Here is a 19,597-nt window from a genome sequence, read left to right on the forward strand (position 1 = left end):
CACTCATCCTGCACTCTCTGTCATTAACCTCATAGACCTTCAGTCATAAAACAAATGGGTACTTGAGGAATTTTGAGGAGATGACAAAGAATGAATAATAAAACTGCAGATACCTGGAGACTGGCTCCAGGTAACCTGTGCAGAGCAGGACTTCAGTTTAAATCCTGGTTCCGCTCGAGCCTACAGTGTAGCTTTTGAGAAATGCCTCACTGTTAAGGCCAAAGCTGTGCTTCACTTTCTCACCTCAGATCCATCACTTACCTCATGGTTTACTTAAGGCATGCTGGCCTCCGTGCTCTTCCTCAGACACACCAGGCACAGCCCCACCTTCCGTCCATTGCACTGTCTGCTCTCTGTGCCACTTACTATCCCTTTAGTCTAGAGCATGTTTTCCCCTTTCATTCAGTGCTTTCATCTGTAAAATGCTGATAATAATAGTACCTATCTCGTAGGGGTTTTATGCAGATTAAAGGAATTAATATATTTAGACTATCTGGCATACACTTTGTTGAATGGAACAATGAACAAATGAAAGAGAAAGTTCTCCCCAGCACTATGGCAAGGACCTCCTTTTTGAATTCCTTGCTTCTAGTATCTTTCCTTCCAAGGCTCTCTCCACAACTAAGACAGGGACATCTGATCACATCATACCCCCATCTAAGACCTGTGCTCCAGGGCCCGCAGGATAAAACTCCAAGCTCTAGGCTAATGTTTTGCTCATTCCACCCTATGGTAATTTTAATGAGAAATAGACTTTCAAACTCCCTGTTTCCATCAGAAAATCCAGCAGTGCCACAGAAGTGTTTTAGAATTGCTGACTTCTCTAAAAAGGTAACGTTAAGGGTAGCATCCATACAATACTGCAGCAACAGCTGGAGTCCAGGTAACTTACAGGACTCCTTTGTGAGAAATTACATCTGTTAAGGGCAGCCTGTATTTTGTCCAAACCATATAGATGTTATACAGTAAAGTGAGGAGAATGCCTTTTTGCGTTTTGTGGCACATAAAGTTTCTCAAAGGAGTCTAAGCTATGTCCAGTATTCAGCTGATATTTGGTGGACACACACCATTTAATAACAGGACCGATCTCAACGTGTTGTAAGGATTCAATAAAAACAAAGGCAGGGCTTCCCTGGTGGCGCAGTGGTAGAGAGTCTGCCTGCTAATGCAGGGGACACGGGTTCGAGCCCTGGTCCGGGAGGATCCCACATGCTGCAGAGCAACTAGGCCCGTGAGCCACAACTACTGAGCCTGTGCGTCTGGAGCCTGTGCTCCGCAACGGGAGAGCCCGCAACAGTGAGAGGCCCGCGCACCGCGATGAAGAGTGGCCCCCGCTTGCCGCAACTAGAGAAAGCCCTAACACAGAAACGAAGACCCAACACAGCTAAAAATAAAAATAAATAAATAAATTTAAAAAAAAAAGGCAAACTTTAAAAAGCTAGGACCTCCAGAGAGCATACAAATGGCTTTTTTGGGTAAATTACTTATTGAAGTATAACATGCGGGCAGAAACTGCAAAAATCATAAATGTACAGCTCCATGAATTTTCACAACGTGTAAACTATTTTTTAAAAGATTCTGGAAAAAGAATTATTCTTCGGTTCAGCGGATTCATTTTAAGTGAGGAGCACAGGCGTTTGAAATAGATGACATCATCTCTAAGCAGAGACGCGAGGCGACTTGGGGCGGGATGTGGAGCCTTGACGTCGTCGCGCAGCAGCTTCCTTTCCCCGCCCAGTTTTCTCGCCCGAATAAGTCGTCACTTTAACACGCACCTAGGTGAACCCGGAAGCAAACTGCCCAAACAACCAAACCAAGGACAAGGGCGGGGCGGGCCCTCAATAGGCGCCTGCACACTGGCTAAAGTGAGGCAAAATGCCCGGCTTTGGGGGGCGGGGCTCCTGGCAACAGCACACTGTGCGCACGCGCAGAGGCGACCTCCACCCTGTGCCAGGTGGGGGGGTGGGTAGGGTCCCGTGGCGGCCTCTGCGCCTGCGCCCGGGCGCAAGGTGGGGCCGCAGGCGCCCGCATTCTGGGGTGTGCGCAAGGGTAGGGGGCAACAGTCAGCTGTCACCCGGAGGCGGGTGGTGGAGGGATGGCGATGGCCTCTGGATCCTCGGACTTGGCCGGCTCCGGAGCGCCCCCGCCTGGTGGGGGAGCCCAAGCGGCAGCTGAGGAGGAAGAGCGAGAGGTGGTGCGGGTCCGAGTCAAGGTGAGGCTGGCGGCCAGTCGTCCAGCCCGCCCAGAGCTCCCTGGGGAAGGGAAGGCGGTGGCTGTCTTAGGCTGGAGGGCGGGACCTGAGAATTGGGGTGTTACGTGAGGGGCGAGGCTTGAGGGCAGAGTGATGGTGGCGTGAGTGGAGGGTGGGGGAGAGGCTGGACCTGGGAATGCGAGGGCAGGGCATGGGGCGTGAGGACTGCAAATGGAAAGGTAGAGGCCTCTGGAATGGATGGGTGGAGATTGTGGGTAGAGAGGAGGGGCTATAGGGCTGGAGGAGGGGCCTTAATAGTTGAGTGGGGCCTTGAGAAATGAGGGAGACTGTTGCTGTCTGAAAAGGAGCCGCTGACATCAGTCAACATATGTGTTGAGAGCGCACTTTTGTGCAAGTCCCCACCCTGGATGAGCGGACATACTCGTCGGGGAGACAAACAGCTCAATAAATGAGATGCTTCAGACACTGGTAAATGTCATGGGGAAATGACGAAAAAGGTTCGGAACTAGGCAGTTACTTTAGCCAAGGTCGTACAGGGAAATTCCCAGACAGGTACTGAAGGAGCAGAGACCCAAATAAAAAAGAGTCAGGCATGTGCATGTCAGGGGGGAAGAGTGTTCTAGACAGAGGGAACAGCAAGGGCAAAGGCTGGGAGGTGGGGATGAGCTTGGCATGTTCCCTTAGGTTCCCATGTTGCTGGAGCCCAGAGAGCGAGGGGAAGAGTGGTAGGAGGTGAATCGGAGAGGGAAGAGAGGGGCAGATTGTGAAGGGCCTTTGGCGTGTACTCTTGAGTAAGAAAGCTGTTGCAGTGGTTCCAGCAGGCAGTCGGTGATGGTGGCTCAGACTAGGGTGGTGGCACTGGTGGTGATGAGAAGAGGGTAGATTCTGGTGAGAAGTGAACAGATCACTTCAATGTAATAGAGGAAGCTCAAAGGTAGAGGTTTGGGAGTTCAGAAAAGAGAAGATGCCTGAGCTGTGAGTGAGCCAACTGAAGAAAGTGGGAAGGACGTACCAGACTGGGGGATCTGCATAAGCAAAGGCCTGGAGCCTGAATGTGTTCAGAGTAACTTCCAGGAGTTTGGTAGTACCAGAGTGTAAAGTTCAAAAAAGCTGACTGGAGAGAGGCTGGCTGGGGTCCTATAGGTCCATCTGTTGGGGATCCTGGGGTTCCCTTTGAAGAGATTTAAGCAGGGGAGTGTTGTAGATAGATGTGCTAGATTGGTGGCAGCGTGGAGGACTGGTTTAGTGAGGGCCAGACTGGACATGGTGATCCAGGCAACCATCATTGAGGGGATGTAGAAGAAGGATTGGGTGCCTGGACTATTGCAGTAGCCCCCTCACTGGAACACTCCTTTCTCCTTTGTCCCCCGCATACTGTTCATAGAGCAGCCAGAAGGATCCTGTTAAATCCTGAGTCAGACCACATCCCTCCTCTGCTCAGAACCCTCCCAAGCCTCCCCCACCCTCCACTCAGAGCAAAAACAACAGTTCTCCCCATGGCTCAGAACTCCCGCCTTGATCTGGTCCCTGCCACTCACTCCATGTCAGCATGGTGATGTGACCCCTGATGGCCTACCCCTGTCTTCTCTCCCCAGAAATGTGAGAGCTTCTTGCCACCTGAGTTTCGCTCTTTTGCTGTGGACCCCCAGATCACCTCACTCGATGTGTTACAGCACATCCTCATCCGAGCCTTTGACTTGAACGGGTGAGTAACGGGATGCTGGGGAAAACCAGTGGGCCACCCACCTCGACAGCGGTTGTTTGGCATTTTTACTGTTGTTGTTTGGTAAAGGGGGAGGTTGTTTTATTATTATTATTACTATTATTATTATTATTATTATTTATTATTAGTATTAAAATAATCCCACAGTGAACAAACAGCCACATACATATCTTGGAATATTTGGGGAAATCTAGTCATAGGAGTAATATTGCTGAGTTAAACGGTGTATGCTTTTTTAAAATTTCAACAGATGTTTCCAAAATGTTCTCCAGGTAGGTATTACCAATTTACAGTCTCACCAGCAGCACATAAAATTCCTGTTTCCCTCACACCCTACAAACACTGGCTACTAGAAAACATTGGAAAATTTGCCAACCTGATAGATGAAAAGTAGTGTCTCTTGGGGGCAGGTGTGATGATTATTTTGTTGTCGTTGTTATTTTGGACGAATGCACATGGTAACAAACTCAAAGAATATAAAAGTGATGGGTATTTAGGATGTTTCCATGGTTACAATGGTTATCACACAACATACTTCTCTGCATAGTTGCACAGGTGTATCTGAAGAACAAATTCTTAGTTGTTATTTGACTTTTTGTGCATAAACATTTTTTGTTGTGAAAAATAACATACAGATTGCTTTTTTTTTATGCACAAGGCTGCTTTCTTCCCACTTCTATCCCTCAGCTACTCTGTTACCCTCCCTAGAGGGGACCACATTACCAGTTTCCAATGTGCTCTCCAGATACAAGCAGGCGTGTATCTGCTTCTGTTTGTGAAACAAAATAGAAATAAACGATCTGACCTCAGGCTGCCTGAAATCCTTGGCACAGTGCCCAGCACACAGTAGGAAGTTGTTTTCAAAACCATCTATCCTCCTCGGCTTCTTTTGGAAACTGTCCCAGAGGCCTCCAGGGCACTGGGGCACTGAAAGCTGCCATGTCTCCTCTGTCCAGGAAGAAGAATTTTGGTATCAGCTACCTGGGCCGGGATCGGCTGGGGCAGGAAGCTTATCTCTCACTCCTGTCTGACTGGGACCTCAGCACGGCCTTCGCCACCGCTTCCAAACCTTACCTGCAGCTGCGTGTAGATATTCGGCCCACTGAGGATAGTGAGTACCTGGTGCCTCGTGGGCACTGCTCTGGGATGCCCCCCTTTCCCCGTGGATGACTCCACTCCTCACAGTGCACTCCCTCACAGTGGGCTAGGGAGCAAGGAATCCTGGGTCCAAATCCTGGCTTGGCCACTGGCCCTCAATTTCTTTATCTGTAAAGCAGAGATAATGGTATCTTAGGGCCATGATGACGATTAAACAGGGAAATTCATGTAAAATGCCTGGAAAGGTGCATAGCTGCATAGTGAATGCTCAGAAAGTATTAGCTCTAATAACAATAATGATCACATTTATTATAGCATATAATATAGTAATATATAATTGTATAATGCAATATAATAATAGAGCTACAGTATTATATGTTTCAGTTATAATAATATTGTAAATATAACAATGCTGATTATAGTCATGGTAATTGTATTTATTCATTCACTCACCCTGCACTCATATTCATTTGTTTGTTCCTTTTATCTCTCAGCCACTTCCAGTCTTCTCATATTTGTTCCCCTAGTCTTACCTGTACTGGTCCCTGGGAGCCCACAGATAAATTAAGACATGGTCCCCAAAATTTGATTATGGAGCATACATTAGAAAATAATAGTGTGTCAGTGTTAAAGTTCCTGGGTATGGTAACTGTATCATGGTTATTGAAGGAAAATATCCTTGTTCTCGGGAAAAACACAGTTAAGTATTAAGGGGTAAAGCATCATGATATCTGCAAATAATTCAGCAAAAAAATAAATGTATATATATGGAGAGAGCAAGATGAAGCAAATGTGGCAAAAATGTGAACAGTTGGGGGAGCTAGATGAAGGACATATGGATGGTCAATGTATTCATCTTTTAACTTTGTCATAGATTTGAAATTTTTTAAAATAAAAAGTTGTGGAGTGGAAGACACGGTTCCCAGCTTCGGGGAATTCACAGTGCCTATTTGGGGTGACTGAGGCATTTTATTTTACTTTATTTATTTATTTTTAATATTTATTTACTTATTTGGTTGTGCCAGGTCTTAGTTGCGGCTTGCTGGCTCCTTAGTTGCGGCATGCATGTGGGATCTAGTTCCCTGACCAGGAATCGAACCCCAGGTCCCCTGCATTGGGGGCACAGTCTTAACTACTTTGCCACCAGGGAAGTCCCGAGGCATTTTATTGATGTCATAATAACATAAATAGCTAACATGTGTCGAACACTTGGGGCCATTCTGCACACATAATGTTTATTCATTGGATTGTCAAAACAATCCTACAGGGTAGGGACAATCGTTATCCCCATGTTATAAATGGGGAAAATGAGGCTCATAGAGGGGACAGGACTTGTTCTATTCCTACCGTTGTCTTATTTCCCAAGCTCCTGCAAATACACGAGTTTGTTTCTGAATTCCTGATCCCCTTACACTGATCTCTTTGTTCAACCCTAAGCCAATTTTATGTTGTTTTAATCATGTAGCTTTATGATATGTTTTAATGTTTTCCTTTTAAAATTTTTTGTTGAATATTCTCATGCACTTACTATTCTTTTTTTTTAAATTATGTTATTTATTTATTTATGGCTGCGTTGGGTCTTGGTTGCTGTGCACGGGCTTTCTCTGGTTGCGGCAAGTGGGGGCTACTCTTCATTGTGGTGCATGGGCTTCTCATTGTGGTGGCTTCTCTTGTTGCAGAGCATAGGCTCTAGGGTGCGTGGGCTTCAGTAGTTGTGGCACGCAGGCTCAGTAGTTGTAGCGCACGGGCTTAGTTGCTCCACAGCATGTGGAATCTTCCCTGACCAGGGCACGAACCCATGTCCCCTGCACTGGCAGGTGGATTCTTAACCACTGCACCACCAGGGAAGTCCCACTGTTCTTTTCATTTAATAGAATTAGCTTATCATTTCATTAAAATCCTGATGGGAATTTGATTGGAGCTGCTTTTTTTTTTTTTTTTTGGGCTATGCCACGCAGCTTGCAGGATCTTAGTTCCCTGACCAGGAATGGAACCCAGTGAACCTGGGCCCACAGCAGTGAAAGTGCCGAGTCCTAACCACTGGACCGCCAGAGAATTCCCTGGAGTTGCACTTTTTAATCAAACTGTTTTTTTTTTTTTTAGCCACACCACGTGGCTTGCGGGATCTTAGTTCCCCGACCAGGGATTGAACCCAGGCCCTCCACAGTGAAAGCACAGAGTTCTAACCACCGGACCGCCAGGGAATTCCCTAATGAAACTAATCTTTAATTATCCAGTAAATACATTCTCCTTATTATAAATAATGCTGAAGTCTCCTGGAACCACTGTGCCTAATCTTTTTATTTATTTATTTATTTTATTTATTTTATTTTTGGCTGCATTGGGTCTTCGTTGCTGCACGCGGGCTTTTCTCTGGTTGCGACGAGCAGGGGCTACTCTTCATTGCAGTGCGCGGGCTTCTCGTGGTGGCTTCTCTTGTTGGGAGCACGGGCTTCAGTAGTTATGGCACATGGGCTCAGTAGTTGTGGCTCGCGAGCTCTAGAGTGCAGACTCAGTAGTTGTGGCTCACGGGCTTAGTTGCTTCGTGGCATGTGGGATCTTCCTGGACCAGGGCTCAAACCTGTGTCTCCTGCATTGGCAGGCGGATTCTTAACCACTGCACCACCAGGGAAGCCCCCACTGTGCCTAATCTTGTTCCCCTACCCTTTGCCCTGCAGGAGCTACTTTGATCAGTTTGATGTGTAACCTTACAGGTCCTTTATTTATTCACACACACATACACACAGACAAATTAGTCTACATATAGAGATACGTAAGTATATTCATATTTGTATATGTACACAGACGGTATGTGTTTAACATTAATGGTATCATGCTATACATTAATAGGTAAGTAAGTGTCCAATCGATGGAGCTGTTACAAATATTATTAATGGAATTCTTGGGATCGTGTTCATGACTGTGAAAGCAACAGGCATGTTGTGACCACTTAGATGGCCCAGTCCCTCTTTCAGGGAAGAAGTCAGTTTCTGTCACCTCTACAGTTGGAAGATTACCAAGCCTAGACCATCAACCAATCTGTGCATTTGTGATATGAATCCTCTTTCTGTCATATGTATTGCAGATATTTTTTTCCAAGCTTATCTTTTTGTTTTATGGCTTTGTTTATGGTGCTTTCTTAGTCCTATCAAAAACTAAAATTCGTATGCAGTCTTATACATATATCTGTCTTTTTCTTTATGATTTCTGAATTTCTCCTTACTTTGGAACATCCTCCCCATCCACAAGCTTATACAAATATTCTCCTACATTTTCTTCTAATATGCTTATTATTTTCTTTTCTACATATAAATCTCTGTCAGCATTGTGATTAGTAGACCTAGCTTTAAAAAAAAAATTCCAGACAAATAGGTATGTCAGCATCATTTATTAAATAACCACCTTTTCTACACTGATTTGAAATGCCACTTTGGTCATGTACTGAGTTCCCATATGTCCTTGGATTTATTTCTGGTCTTTCTATATTGAATTCCACCAGTTGGCTCTGTTTGTCTCATGCTATGCTAACACCATATTTTTATCACAGTGGTTTTGTGATACATTTTAATAAGGCAAGCATTGCCTTCCTCCCACTATTCTTTTTTTTTGGCTCTCCTTTTTCTTAACTATTCTTAAATGTGAATTCTTTCATATGAACCTTAAAATAATTTTATCCAGCTCCAGGAAAAAACCCATTACATCACTGATTGGCATTGCACAATATATATAATTTAGGATTTGGGAGGTTTGACAATTTTATAATAAGGAGGTGCAGTACGTCTAGTACATATTGTGTAATACTGCAAGAAGGGCCTGGGGCAGCACCCCATAATGAAACTTGCATGTTTCTTCAGGGAAGTGTGTGCATATTCACACTTAGTGGGTTACATAAAGACTAGATATAGGGCTTCCCTGATGGCGCAGTGGTTAAGAATATGCCTGCCAATGCAGGGGACACGGGTTCGAGCCCTGGTTCGGGAAGATCCCACATGCCACGGAGCAACTAAGCCCATGCACCACAACTACTGAGCCTGCACTCTAAAGCCCACGAGCCACAACTACTGAAGCCCACGTGCCACAACTACTGAGCCCGTGCGCCACAACTACTAAAGCCTGCGCACCTAGAGCCCGTGCTCTGCAACAAGAGAAGCCACAGCAGTGAGAGGCCCGCGCACTGCAACGAAGAGTAGCCCCTGCTCACTGCAACTAGAGAAAGCCCGCACAGCAACGAAGACCCAACGCAGCCAAAAATAAATAAATAAATAAAGTAAATTAATTTATTTTAAAAAAAAGACTACATATAGTCACACGTCAGTTCGGATCCGGTTTTGCCACTAGATGAGTTTGGGCTTGTAGAAATCCTTTGTCCATTTTATTAACAGGTTCTTTCTTTCTTTTAAAAGTCAATATAGAATATCTCTCTTTTCCTGTCATGTTTTTGGTCTTTTATTTTTTTTTTTAACCCACTGAGTTGTACACTTTATTTATTTATTTATTTTTTTAATTTGGTTGCACCAGGTCTTAGTTGCGGCTCACGGGCTCCTTAGTTGCAGCATGTGAACTCTTAGTTGCAGCTTGCATGTGGGATCTAGTTTCCTGACCAGGGATCAAACCGGGGCCCCCTGCATTGGGAGCGCCGAGTCTTATCCACTGCGCCACCAGGGAAGTCCCATGTTTTTGGTCTTGAGCGGTGCTTTTTCTGACATTCACATGGCTGCTCTTGCTTTCTGCTTGTGTTTGCCAGGTATACCTTCATGTTTCTTCAATTTTTAACCTTTCTTTGTCGCCTAGTTTTAGTATGTCTCTCACAAAATCTCCATAGCTGGATTTATGCTTTTTTACACAATTGACAGTGAAATCTTTTGACCTCTTTTCCCCTCCAGTCTCCCCCACCCTCCCTAGCCCTTGAAATGGAAGCTTTGGAACACTTCTCATTCTCATTCTCCTCCTGCTCCCTAACCCTTAACTTCTGGGCTTTGCTCAGACAGTAATTTTGTTTCTTTTTCAATTCCAGGCTATCATTATCTTTTCTTTAGAGTCAGTCGCTTATGTTTCAGGAATCCTAACGTAACAATGTCACAAACTCCCAGTCACAGTCTCTTTGTCATTTTATGTTTAACTGTATATATTAAAAACTTGTGGCCTGTCACCATTTACCCTCCCTTTTGCCTTCCCCCACCCACCTTGAGCCCTTGTAGTCATTCAGTATTCATTTCTTAGAGAACTTCTTTGTTCTCCTCCAGTAAGGTGCATGGGTTAGATGTATGCTAATGATCAGAAACTTCAGTCGTGGTGGATACGTACTGGGTTGGCTGGATGTGGGACCCTTGGATCTCAGGCCTCTCTTGTCAGTACTCCGTCGGTGCTGCAAGCCACTGTCTTGCTTCCAGAGTTGTGGAACAGAAGCCCATCGGCAATCTGACCTTCTTTCAGTTGTAAGCAGCCTGTTCTTCGTCTTTGGAAGCTGGCAAGAGTTTGTCTTCATTCTTAGAATGTGGGCATTTCGCCAGCAGGTGAATAGAGTTGGGGGAGCCCGTGGTCTGTGCTGTTCGTTGATGCATCCTATCTGAGACCTGCCGAGCCACTTCTTCATCTCAGGGACAGTTTCCTTCATATCTGGGTAATTCTGTCTCCACCTGACCCCTTTGCTCCTCCTGCATTTCCTAGGGTTTGCATGTCAGGTCTCCTGGACTTGTCCTCCAAGTCTCTCTGCTTTCCTCTCAAATCATCAAGCTTTAGCTCTGTGCCTTGACAGGGGCTCCTCTCTTTGGTCTTTCAGACCATTGGTGTGACCTTCTTCATTTTACCTGTTGAGTAGTGCGACCTTCTTCATTTTATGTGTTTTTCATGTTTTAGAAAGCCCACTCTGGCAGCTGTTGGGAGAGGGTGCAGAGGGGCAAAGGGGAGGCAGGGACTGGTTGGGAGGCAGTTTCAGGTGAGAGGCGTGGTGTGAGCTGAGAGAAGAGGTGGAATTGAAGTGTGTTCTGCATGCAGAAGCTATGGAGCTTGGCGACGGTTTGGCCCTGGGAGTTGAGAGAGTAGGAGGCGGCAAGGACATCTGTCAGGTGTGGGACTTAAGCAACTGAACAGGTAGAGACGCTGTTCACTCACATGAGGAGCAGAGGAGGAGGTTATGTCTAGAGTGGATCTTGGGCTCCCCTTTTGGACCCCTTAGGTTTGCAGTGCCCCATGGGACACCTAAGGAGAGGCAGTGACATCCACTTGTGGCCCAGGGTTTGCTTCCCCCTCAGCTCTGTGGGAGAAAGTACAGTGGACTTCATGGAAATGTTGCTTAGGGGCAGCATTTGCCTGCAAATGACAATGGCTTGACCAAATCCCAGTTGATTTGTTTCGTATAATAGAGTTTGAAAGCCACTGGTCTTTGCTGTTGTCAGCTTAGCAGCTCTGTGGTGCCAGGGCCGATATCTCTCAAGTCTCTCGAACTTACTCAGGTGGCCACTGCTGCTTCAGCCACATGACATTTGAGGTGGGAAGAAAGGATGCAAGGGGGAGTAAAGAAGAGAGAGAAGGGACAGACTTCTGCTGATGTTCCAAGGGCCAGAATTGGATAATATCAAGCATAGCATTGTTTCTTCTGTCTAACATGCATGGCATACCTGTTCCACAAATACTTTTGCTAAAATTCATCTGGGCCCTGGAGTAAGGTAAATGAGATTCACATCCCAGCCCTCCCGTTTCCTTGGCCACTTACTAACTGTTCCAACCTGTTTGTCATGGTCTGCAAAATGAGAATGATAATGGTAGTCTATACCAATTGTGGGAGGAGGGCTAGCAGGAATATAAGATTAAGAGTTTGGGCTCTTGAGCTTTGGGCCTGGCCTTCAAATTTCGGCTCTTTCACCCACTTGCCGGGGGGCCTTGGGCAACTTCTAGTCCTGACTGTGCATGTTTCCACATAGAGTGGCGATAATAACAGTGCCTAACTTAGAGGATGGATGTGAATATTAAATGAGTTAATATCTGCAAAGGGCTCAGAATGCTTCCTGGCACTTAGCCGTATGGAAGTGTTGTCTACTGTTCTTATTGTTTATATTGACGTTAAGCCCTGTCACAGTGCCTGGCACATAGTAAGTGCTTGACAAATATTACTTTATATCATTAAAATACTACTATTAGAGTCTGCCCAGCCATTCTGTGAGACAGTTTCCACAAGTAGATTATTCATGGTTTTATCTTTTACGTGATTGGGATGACATGGGAAGGGAGAGGGGAGTGGCTCATTGCCCTGTGGGTGGCCTGGCTTTGGAGGGAGAGGAACCCGGCCCTGGTCTGGGGTTCTCATCCGCATTCTCATACGGCGTCATTCTGTGTGCCCAGGCCCGCTGCTGGAAGACTGGGACATAATCAGCCCCAAGGATGTCATTGGCTCCGACGTGCTGCTGGCTGAGAAGCGGTCATCGCTGACGACAGCTGCCCTGCCCTTCACACAGTCCATCCTCTCTCAGGTGCTTTCAGGGAGCCCCGGGGCCCAGCTGTGATTGGAGGGCAGGGCATCCCTGGCACCCCCGATTCCGAGCATGCCAGTGGGCACCTGCCCCTGGCCTGCCCAGCTGAGCGGTGGCCTCCCTCCCTCCTTCCTTCACAGGTGGGCCGCACCTTGTCCAAGGTCCAGCAGGTGCTGAGCTGGTCATATGGGGAAGACGTCAAGCCCTTCAAGCCTCCCCTGAGCGATGCGGAGTTTCACACATACCTGAACCACGAGGGCCAGCTCTCCCGCCCCGAGGAGTTGCGCCTGCGGATCTACCATGGTGGCGTTGAGCCCTCCCTGCGAAAGGTGAGCCTTCTTGGTCACTCATTGGATCCATCACAGCAGTCATGAATAGCTCAAGAGACACATGCGGTGGGCCACACTCTCGGGGGATGGCGTGGAAGTATTCCAGCACAGCAGGCTTACCTTCAGGAGGGGCTAGGAGTCAGAGGCAGGAAGGCAGGCTTTTCCAAAGGAGGGCAGAGGCCCAGGGTGGCTGGGTGGTGATGGAGCCACACGAGGGTGTGGCAGCTCATCTGTAGACCCTCAGCCTCATCCCTTTCATCCCTGGCCAGGTGGTGTGGAGGTACCTTCTGAACGTGTACCCAGACGGGCTGACAGGCCGCGAGCGGATGGACTACATGAAACGCAAGAGCCGCGAGTATGAGCAGCTCAAGAGCGAGTGGGCCCAGCGAGCGAGCCCCGAGGACCTGGAGTTCATCCGCAGCACGGTCCTCAAGGACGTGCTGCGTACCGACCGGGCCCACCCCTACTTCGCGGGGCCCGAGGACGGCCCACACCTGCGGGCTCTGCACGACCTGCTCACCACTTACGCCGTTACCCACCCACAGGTGTCCTACTGCCAGGGCATGAGCGACCTGGCCTCGCCCATCCTTGCTGTCATGGACCACGAGGGCCATGCCTTCGTCTGCTTTTGTGGCATCATGAAGCGCCTGGCTGCGAACTTCCACCCTGATGGCCGCGCCATGGCCACCAAGTTCGCTCACCTCAAGCTGCTGCTGCGACACGCCGACCCTGACTTCTACCAGTACTTGCAGGAAGCTGGTGCTGATGACCTCTTCTTCTGTTACCGCTGGCTGCTGCTCGAGCTCAAGCGCGAGTTCGCCTTTGATGACGCTCTCCGCATGCTGGAGGTCACCTGGAGCTCGCTGCCCCCCGACCCTCCCGAGCATGAGGTAGAGCTCGTGGGCCCCCCCAACCTGGTGGCGGACACTGGCTTTGGGGGCCACAGGGGACGGCCCGTGCGGCAGAGGCACATGCTGAGGCCCGCCGGTGGAGGAGGTGGTGCTTTTGAAGATGCTGTTGACCACTTGGCCGCCACCAGCCAGGGGCCTGGTGGCGGGGGGCGTCTCCTGAGACAGGCCAGTCTGGATGACCTCCAGCAACTCAGGGATAACACAGGCCCCAGGAGGGACCTCCTGGTCCAGCTGCCCCACCCAGCTGCCCTCATCAGCTCCAAGTCTCTCTCTGAGCCCTTGCTGAACTCCTCAGACCCACTGCTTTCCTCCTCTTCCCACCCTGATTCCCCATCGTCTTCATCTCCATCATCCACCCAGGACGCCTCTCCCACTGGTGACGTGACTGCAGGATCCCCCTTGATGCCAGAGGTGGGCTCCCCACAAGACCCTGGGAAGTCCCTGCCACCCCCACCCCCACTGGGCCTGCCCCCGCCCCAGGAGTTTGGCCGAGGGAACCCATTCATGCTCTTCCTGTGCCTCGCCATCCTGCTGGAGCACCGCGACCACATCATGCGCAACGGGCTGGATTACAACGAGCTGGCCATGCACTTTGACCGCCTCGTGCGAAAACACCACCTGGGGCGCGTCCTACGCCGGGCCAAGGCTCTCTTCGCTGATTACCTGCAGTCAGAGGTGTGGGACTCAGAGGAGGGGGCCGAGGCCACAGCCCCATCTTGATCAGACTCCCTCCAGCCCACTATCAGCCCCACCAGATATCCGTTCTTTGCCAAGAGGGCCTACACATGAGACCCCACCTCCCTGCCTGCCAGCCCTAGACATGGGGGAGCATAGTGCCCTCTCTCCCCAGGTCTGAGAGTATGGGGCTCTGCTTCAGTACTGCCCCACGGCAGCCACGGCCTCTTTTTTCTGTTTTTGTTGTTTTGTTTTTAACAACTGTACTTTGCACACATGAAGGTCACTGTGGTCTGTGTATTTCTCCGCCTTCTCCCTGGTTTTTGTTGTACATGGAGTCCCCAGGGCCTGTTTACCTGCTGGAGCTGAAACACTTCCCATTTCAGGTGAAGGGCGGCTCCTGCTTCCCCAGTGGCAGGAGAATGGATGCTGAGAAATCAGTTCTAGAAGGTGAGCCCAGGTCGAGGACTGCTTGAGGAGGCCTGAGGCTGTTTTGTGGTACATCTGTCTGCCTGTAAGGGTCTGGATGATGTCTGTGAATGTATGTTTTTAGGACAGGCCCTTGAGTGAGGGATGGGAGAGAGAGTTCCTGATTCAGAAAGGGCAAGATTCATTACAAAGACTGAATTACAAAGTATGGGCTACTTAGAAACACTGGGCCAGCTACCTCTAGCATTCCACACGTCACCATTTCTAGGATCCAGACCCTTCTCTGTGAGTCTTATGCACTAATGCTAGTGGTCCTGGGCAGGGGTCTAAGGTTCCTATTCTTGTCACTTGCTTTGGGGACAGCTTAAGGGACTGTGGCCTTGCCATGCCTCAGGCTGTCAGCACTAAACTGGGTTTCCAGCTCATGGATACCTCTCTTAACCATTTCAACAATAGGAACCATTTATTTGCCTTCTCCGTCCCACTACTGTGGACAAACAAATCAAGCACTGATAAAGCTCAGGCCCTAAAAGGAGTCACCTACCTATGTGGAGGATAATGATCCAAAAAAGTTCATTTTTCCCACTTACCTTCTCAGAAGGCAGATTCTCTCACAGGCCGAGTGCTGTCCCTCCACAGAAGACATGGCAGATGATGGATGAAGTAACTTGGGGTCCTTCAGGTCGTGGCCTCACTGTGCCAGGTTCTGGCCAGAAGTTGCTGCTCTAGGCAATACTGACAGGTGAGGGGCATGAGGGCAGCTATCCTCTCATCTGTCTCTCCCAAAACAATGTCATATAAAGCTGGAGTTAACTCTTAAAAGGCTCCCATCACCCCCCAGTATTGGACAGGAGGCTGACCACTCCTCAGATGAGGGCTCAGTCACCGGAGGCAGGACAAGACCATTCTGTGCCTAGGGTCTCCAAGACTGTGGGTCTAACAAGTGCGGATAAGGGGCTCAGGCACCCTGGCCCCAGGGGCCATCCAAGATATGGGAGAATCTGGCCCTCTGAGGACCTGAAATGTCCCCTTTGTCAGTAACCAGCTGACACCCTCTGGGTGCATTCTGTGATTTATGAGCTTAGATATTTGAGAAGTCAGACAAGTCAATTCTGTGTATGGCAGCTTGGGACCTCTGAAGGCCAGAGGAGTCCTTTCTGTGAACAGGAGGCTCAGATAACCTGAAGGGCAGAAATCTCTATTAGTTTCCGAAGTTACTTGGGACTCCTGGCTCCTGCTAAGATGGCAGACAGCACAAGCCACTAATTCCCTTGCCCAAAAACTACTCTGGAGAAACTACAGAGGGAAACATGAGTTCCAGAAACTAGCACAGCTATGAAGACCTATGAGGAGGTGGAAGGTTATCTTTAACTGACCTGTGTTTTGAGTGGTGGATGGCTGGAGGCAGCAAATACAGGACAGGTTAGAGATTTAAGTTCTGGCTGGTGCCTCTCCCCCATGTTGAGTTGCCTGCCCCCTCACTGCAGAAATCATCCAAACCACTGGTACAGGTGTCTGGTGGGGGGTCTAGTATCAGGGTATCAAGCACCCTGCTGAGGGGAGGAAATGAGCAGCCAGAGGAGTGATTACTCCCCCACTGTCCCCCTCCAGACACCAGGGCTAGTGGTAACACCTGGGAGATGACCCCCCTCTTAGGGTTTAAAGATGAAACCTACCAGCAGAATTGTTGGGTGGTGTGATCATAGATGGGAGTGAGAGCTCTGCGTGTGTGGTGCCTGGGACTCTCCACCCTCTGGCTCATCTCCCCTCACACCCCTTTACTCCTTGGACTCCAGGTGATTAACCAGAGTCAAGTCTGGCCTTCAGCCTTCCCTCAGCACAGTTACCAGCCAGAACAGCTGCTCACGTCAGGGGAATATGAGCTCACTGCCAAAAGAACAAGACACCCGGGCAGTATAATGACCTCCAGTGAAAACTAAACTGGATGTATTAGTTGTCTATTGCTGTATAACAAATCACCCCCAAACTTAGCTTAAAACAACAAATATTTATTTTCTCAGTTTCTGAGGGTCAGGAGTCTGGGAGCAGCTTAGCCATGTGGTTTTGGCTCAGGGTCTCTTCTGAGGTTTCAGTCAAGGTGTCAGCCAGGACTGCAGTCAGCTGAAGGCATGACTTCGCTGAGCGACCCACCGCTAACATGGCCCACTCACAGAGCTGTTGGTAGGAGGCTTCAGTTTTTCACCACATGAGCCTCTCCGTGGGGCTCCAAACAACACGTGGTCCCAGCAGGCAGGCAAGAGACCGTGACCAAGACAGAACTGCAATGTCTATTATAACTTAACCTCAGAAATGGCATACCATCACTTTTGTTGTATTTTCTTGGTCACATAGGCCAACCCTAGTAAAACATGGAGGGGAGCCATGCAGGATGTGAACATCAGGAGGCAGGGATCATTGGGGGCTATATCAGACTGGCTACCACACTGGGTGTCATACAGTATCTGAAGCAGAAGTACTGGGACATACAGATGAAGACTTTTAAATAAGTATAATAAGAGAGAAAATATAAAACAGGAACAAGAAATAGAAAAAGGACTCAAAATAAGGTATGAGTATGATGGTAGAAAAAAAGAAAATACTGTAAATGGAGAAGATGAAATGAGATGTCAGAAGTTATAATAGTAAGTACAAAAAATATTTAGAACACCACCCTCAATGGATTTTGTTTTTTAAAAAAAAGTCCAACTGTACACACACACCCACCCACCCACATGGGATGTTGAAAATGAAAGGATGAAGAAAATATATAGCAGACTAATCAAAGCCCAAAGAAAGCTGGGAGAGACATCCTAATAGCTAACAAAATGAAATTTCAGATAGCAAAACACAAAGAAGGACATATACTCCTTAACAGAATATATGTCTACCATAAACACATATACTCCTAAGGAGACCTGAACAATACATTTTTAAGCTTGATATATAATTTCATATATATGACACACGTTCCTATATAACCCTCCACTTAACAAATGGAGAAGACTCCTTTTATGCTTACACTTAATTACAAAAAATAGACCCTGTTAGGGCACAAAGAAAGCCTCAATGAATTCAAAAGTATAGCTATTAACCATGTTCTCTGACCACAATGCAATAAAATTAGCAATAATGAAAAGCAATAAAAAAAAAAGGCCCCAGGAGTTCCCTGGTGGCCTACTAGTTAGGATTCTGGGCTTTCACTACCATGGTCTGGGATCAATCCCTGGTTGGGGAACTGATATCCCACACAGCACGGCCAAAAAAAAAAAAAAGGTCCCCATTTTTGGAAACTAGCATTACTAAATAACCCCTGGGTAAAGGAAGAAATAAAGGAACTTTAGAAATACTTAGAACTAAACAGTAAAAACACTACATGCAAAATTTCTGGGACACAGCAAAATCAGTTATTAAAAGAAAATGCATAGCTTTAAGTACATTTATCAGGAGAGAAGAAAGGTTGAAAAATAAATGACCTAAGCATTCAAATCAAGAAGTTGGGAAAACAGCAGAGGAACAAACCCATGACTCCATGAGTCATGAAGGAAATATCGTTAAGGAAGGAAATAAGTGCCAAAGAGAATTTTTAAAGTAATGATAAAGAATAGCAAAATGAAAAGCTGGTTCTTTGAAAATATTAATGATAGGCCTCTGCCAAGACTGCTTTAAAAGAATGCAAAATACAGCACAGAAAAAGGGAAATTATAGACACAAAAAGGCTCAATATTGGAAGCTAATACATTCAAAAACCTTGATGAAAGGCTTAAGTTTCTGAAAAAATTAAAATGTGCTCAAACTGATGCAAAAAGAAATTGAGAAATATAATAAGTTTTAAGAAAATTTGAAATGATAGTTAAAGACACTCCATCTCATTGTAACAAAAAGCTTCAGGCCCAGACCCAGATGGTTTTGCAGATGTAGTTCATCAAACTTCCAAGGAACTGCTAATTCCCAAATATACAAATCGTTCCAGAAAATAGGAAAAAAGCAAAAGCTGCCCAACTCATTTTTTGAGGCTAGTATAGTCTTGATTCTAAAACCAGATAAGGAAGATACAAGACAATAAAGTTATAGACCCATTTCACTTATGAATATAGATGCAAAAATTCTAATAAAATATTAGCTACCCGAGTTCAACAGTGTTAGTTTAAAAAAAAAATTACAAGTAGGGCTTATCCCAGGAATTCAAACATAATCCAAATTAGAAAATTAATGCGTGAACTACCACATTAATAAGGAGAAATCATATGATAGTCACAAAGCAGAAAAAAATATTTGATAAAATTCAGCACTTGGGGACTTCCCTGGTGGCACAGTGGTTAAGAATTCGCCTGCTAATGCAGGGGACACGGGTTCGAGCCCTGGTCCGGGAAGATCCCACATGCCGCGGAGCAGCTAAGCCCATGGGCCACAACTACTGAGCCTGCACTCTAGAGCCCGCGAGCCACAACCGCTGAAGCCCGCGGTGCCTAGAGCCCATGCTCCGCAGCAAGAGGAGCCACTGCAACGTAGAGTAGCCCCTGCTTGCTGATAGAGAAAGCCTGCGTGCAGCAATGAAGACTGAACACAGCCAAAAGTAAATAAAATAAATAAATTTAAAAATTCAGCACTTGTTTATGATATTAAAAAAATAACTCAGCAAACAAAATAAGAGTAGAAGAGAACATCTTTGACTTGATAAAGGTTATGTGGCAAAAACAGCAAAAATGCCCAATAGAAAAAAACAAAAACAAATTTTTTTAAAAGAAAACAAAAAC

General features: G+C 47.1%; 1 protein-coding gene across 2 annotated transcripts; it reads left to right on the top strand.

Annotated features, from left to right (window-relative positions):
* Window positions 1–1,965: 1,965 nt before the first annotated feature.
* Window positions 1,966–14,695, top strand: TBC1D25 (TBC1 domain family member 25). 2 transcript variants are annotated; one of them, XM_082446475.1, is made up of 6 exons: window positions 1,966–2,212; window positions 3,808–3,917; window positions 4,892–5,046; window positions 12,372–12,499; window positions 12,640–12,828; window positions 13,098–14,695. In XM_082446475.1, the coding sequence occupies exons 1-6, from the start codon at window positions 2,096–2,098 to the stop codon at window positions 14,457–14,459; spliced, it is 2,061 nt and encodes a 686-aa protein (XP_082302601.1). In that variant the 5' UTR covers window positions 1,966–2,095; the 3' UTR covers window positions 14,460–14,695. The 2 variants fall into 2 exon arrangements, with proteins under 2 accessions (XP_082302601.1, XP_082302602.1); XM_082446476.1 differs by lacking the exon at window positions 1,966–2,212 and adding an exon at window positions 2,404–2,680.
* Window positions 14,696–19,597: the final 4,902 nt, after the last annotated feature.

Source organism: Balaenoptera physalus, assembly GCF_965194825.1.
Source record: "Balaenoptera physalus genome assembly, chromosome: X".
NCBI lineage: Eukaryota > Metazoa > Chordata > Mammalia > Artiodactyla > Balaenopteridae > Balaenoptera > Balaenoptera physalus.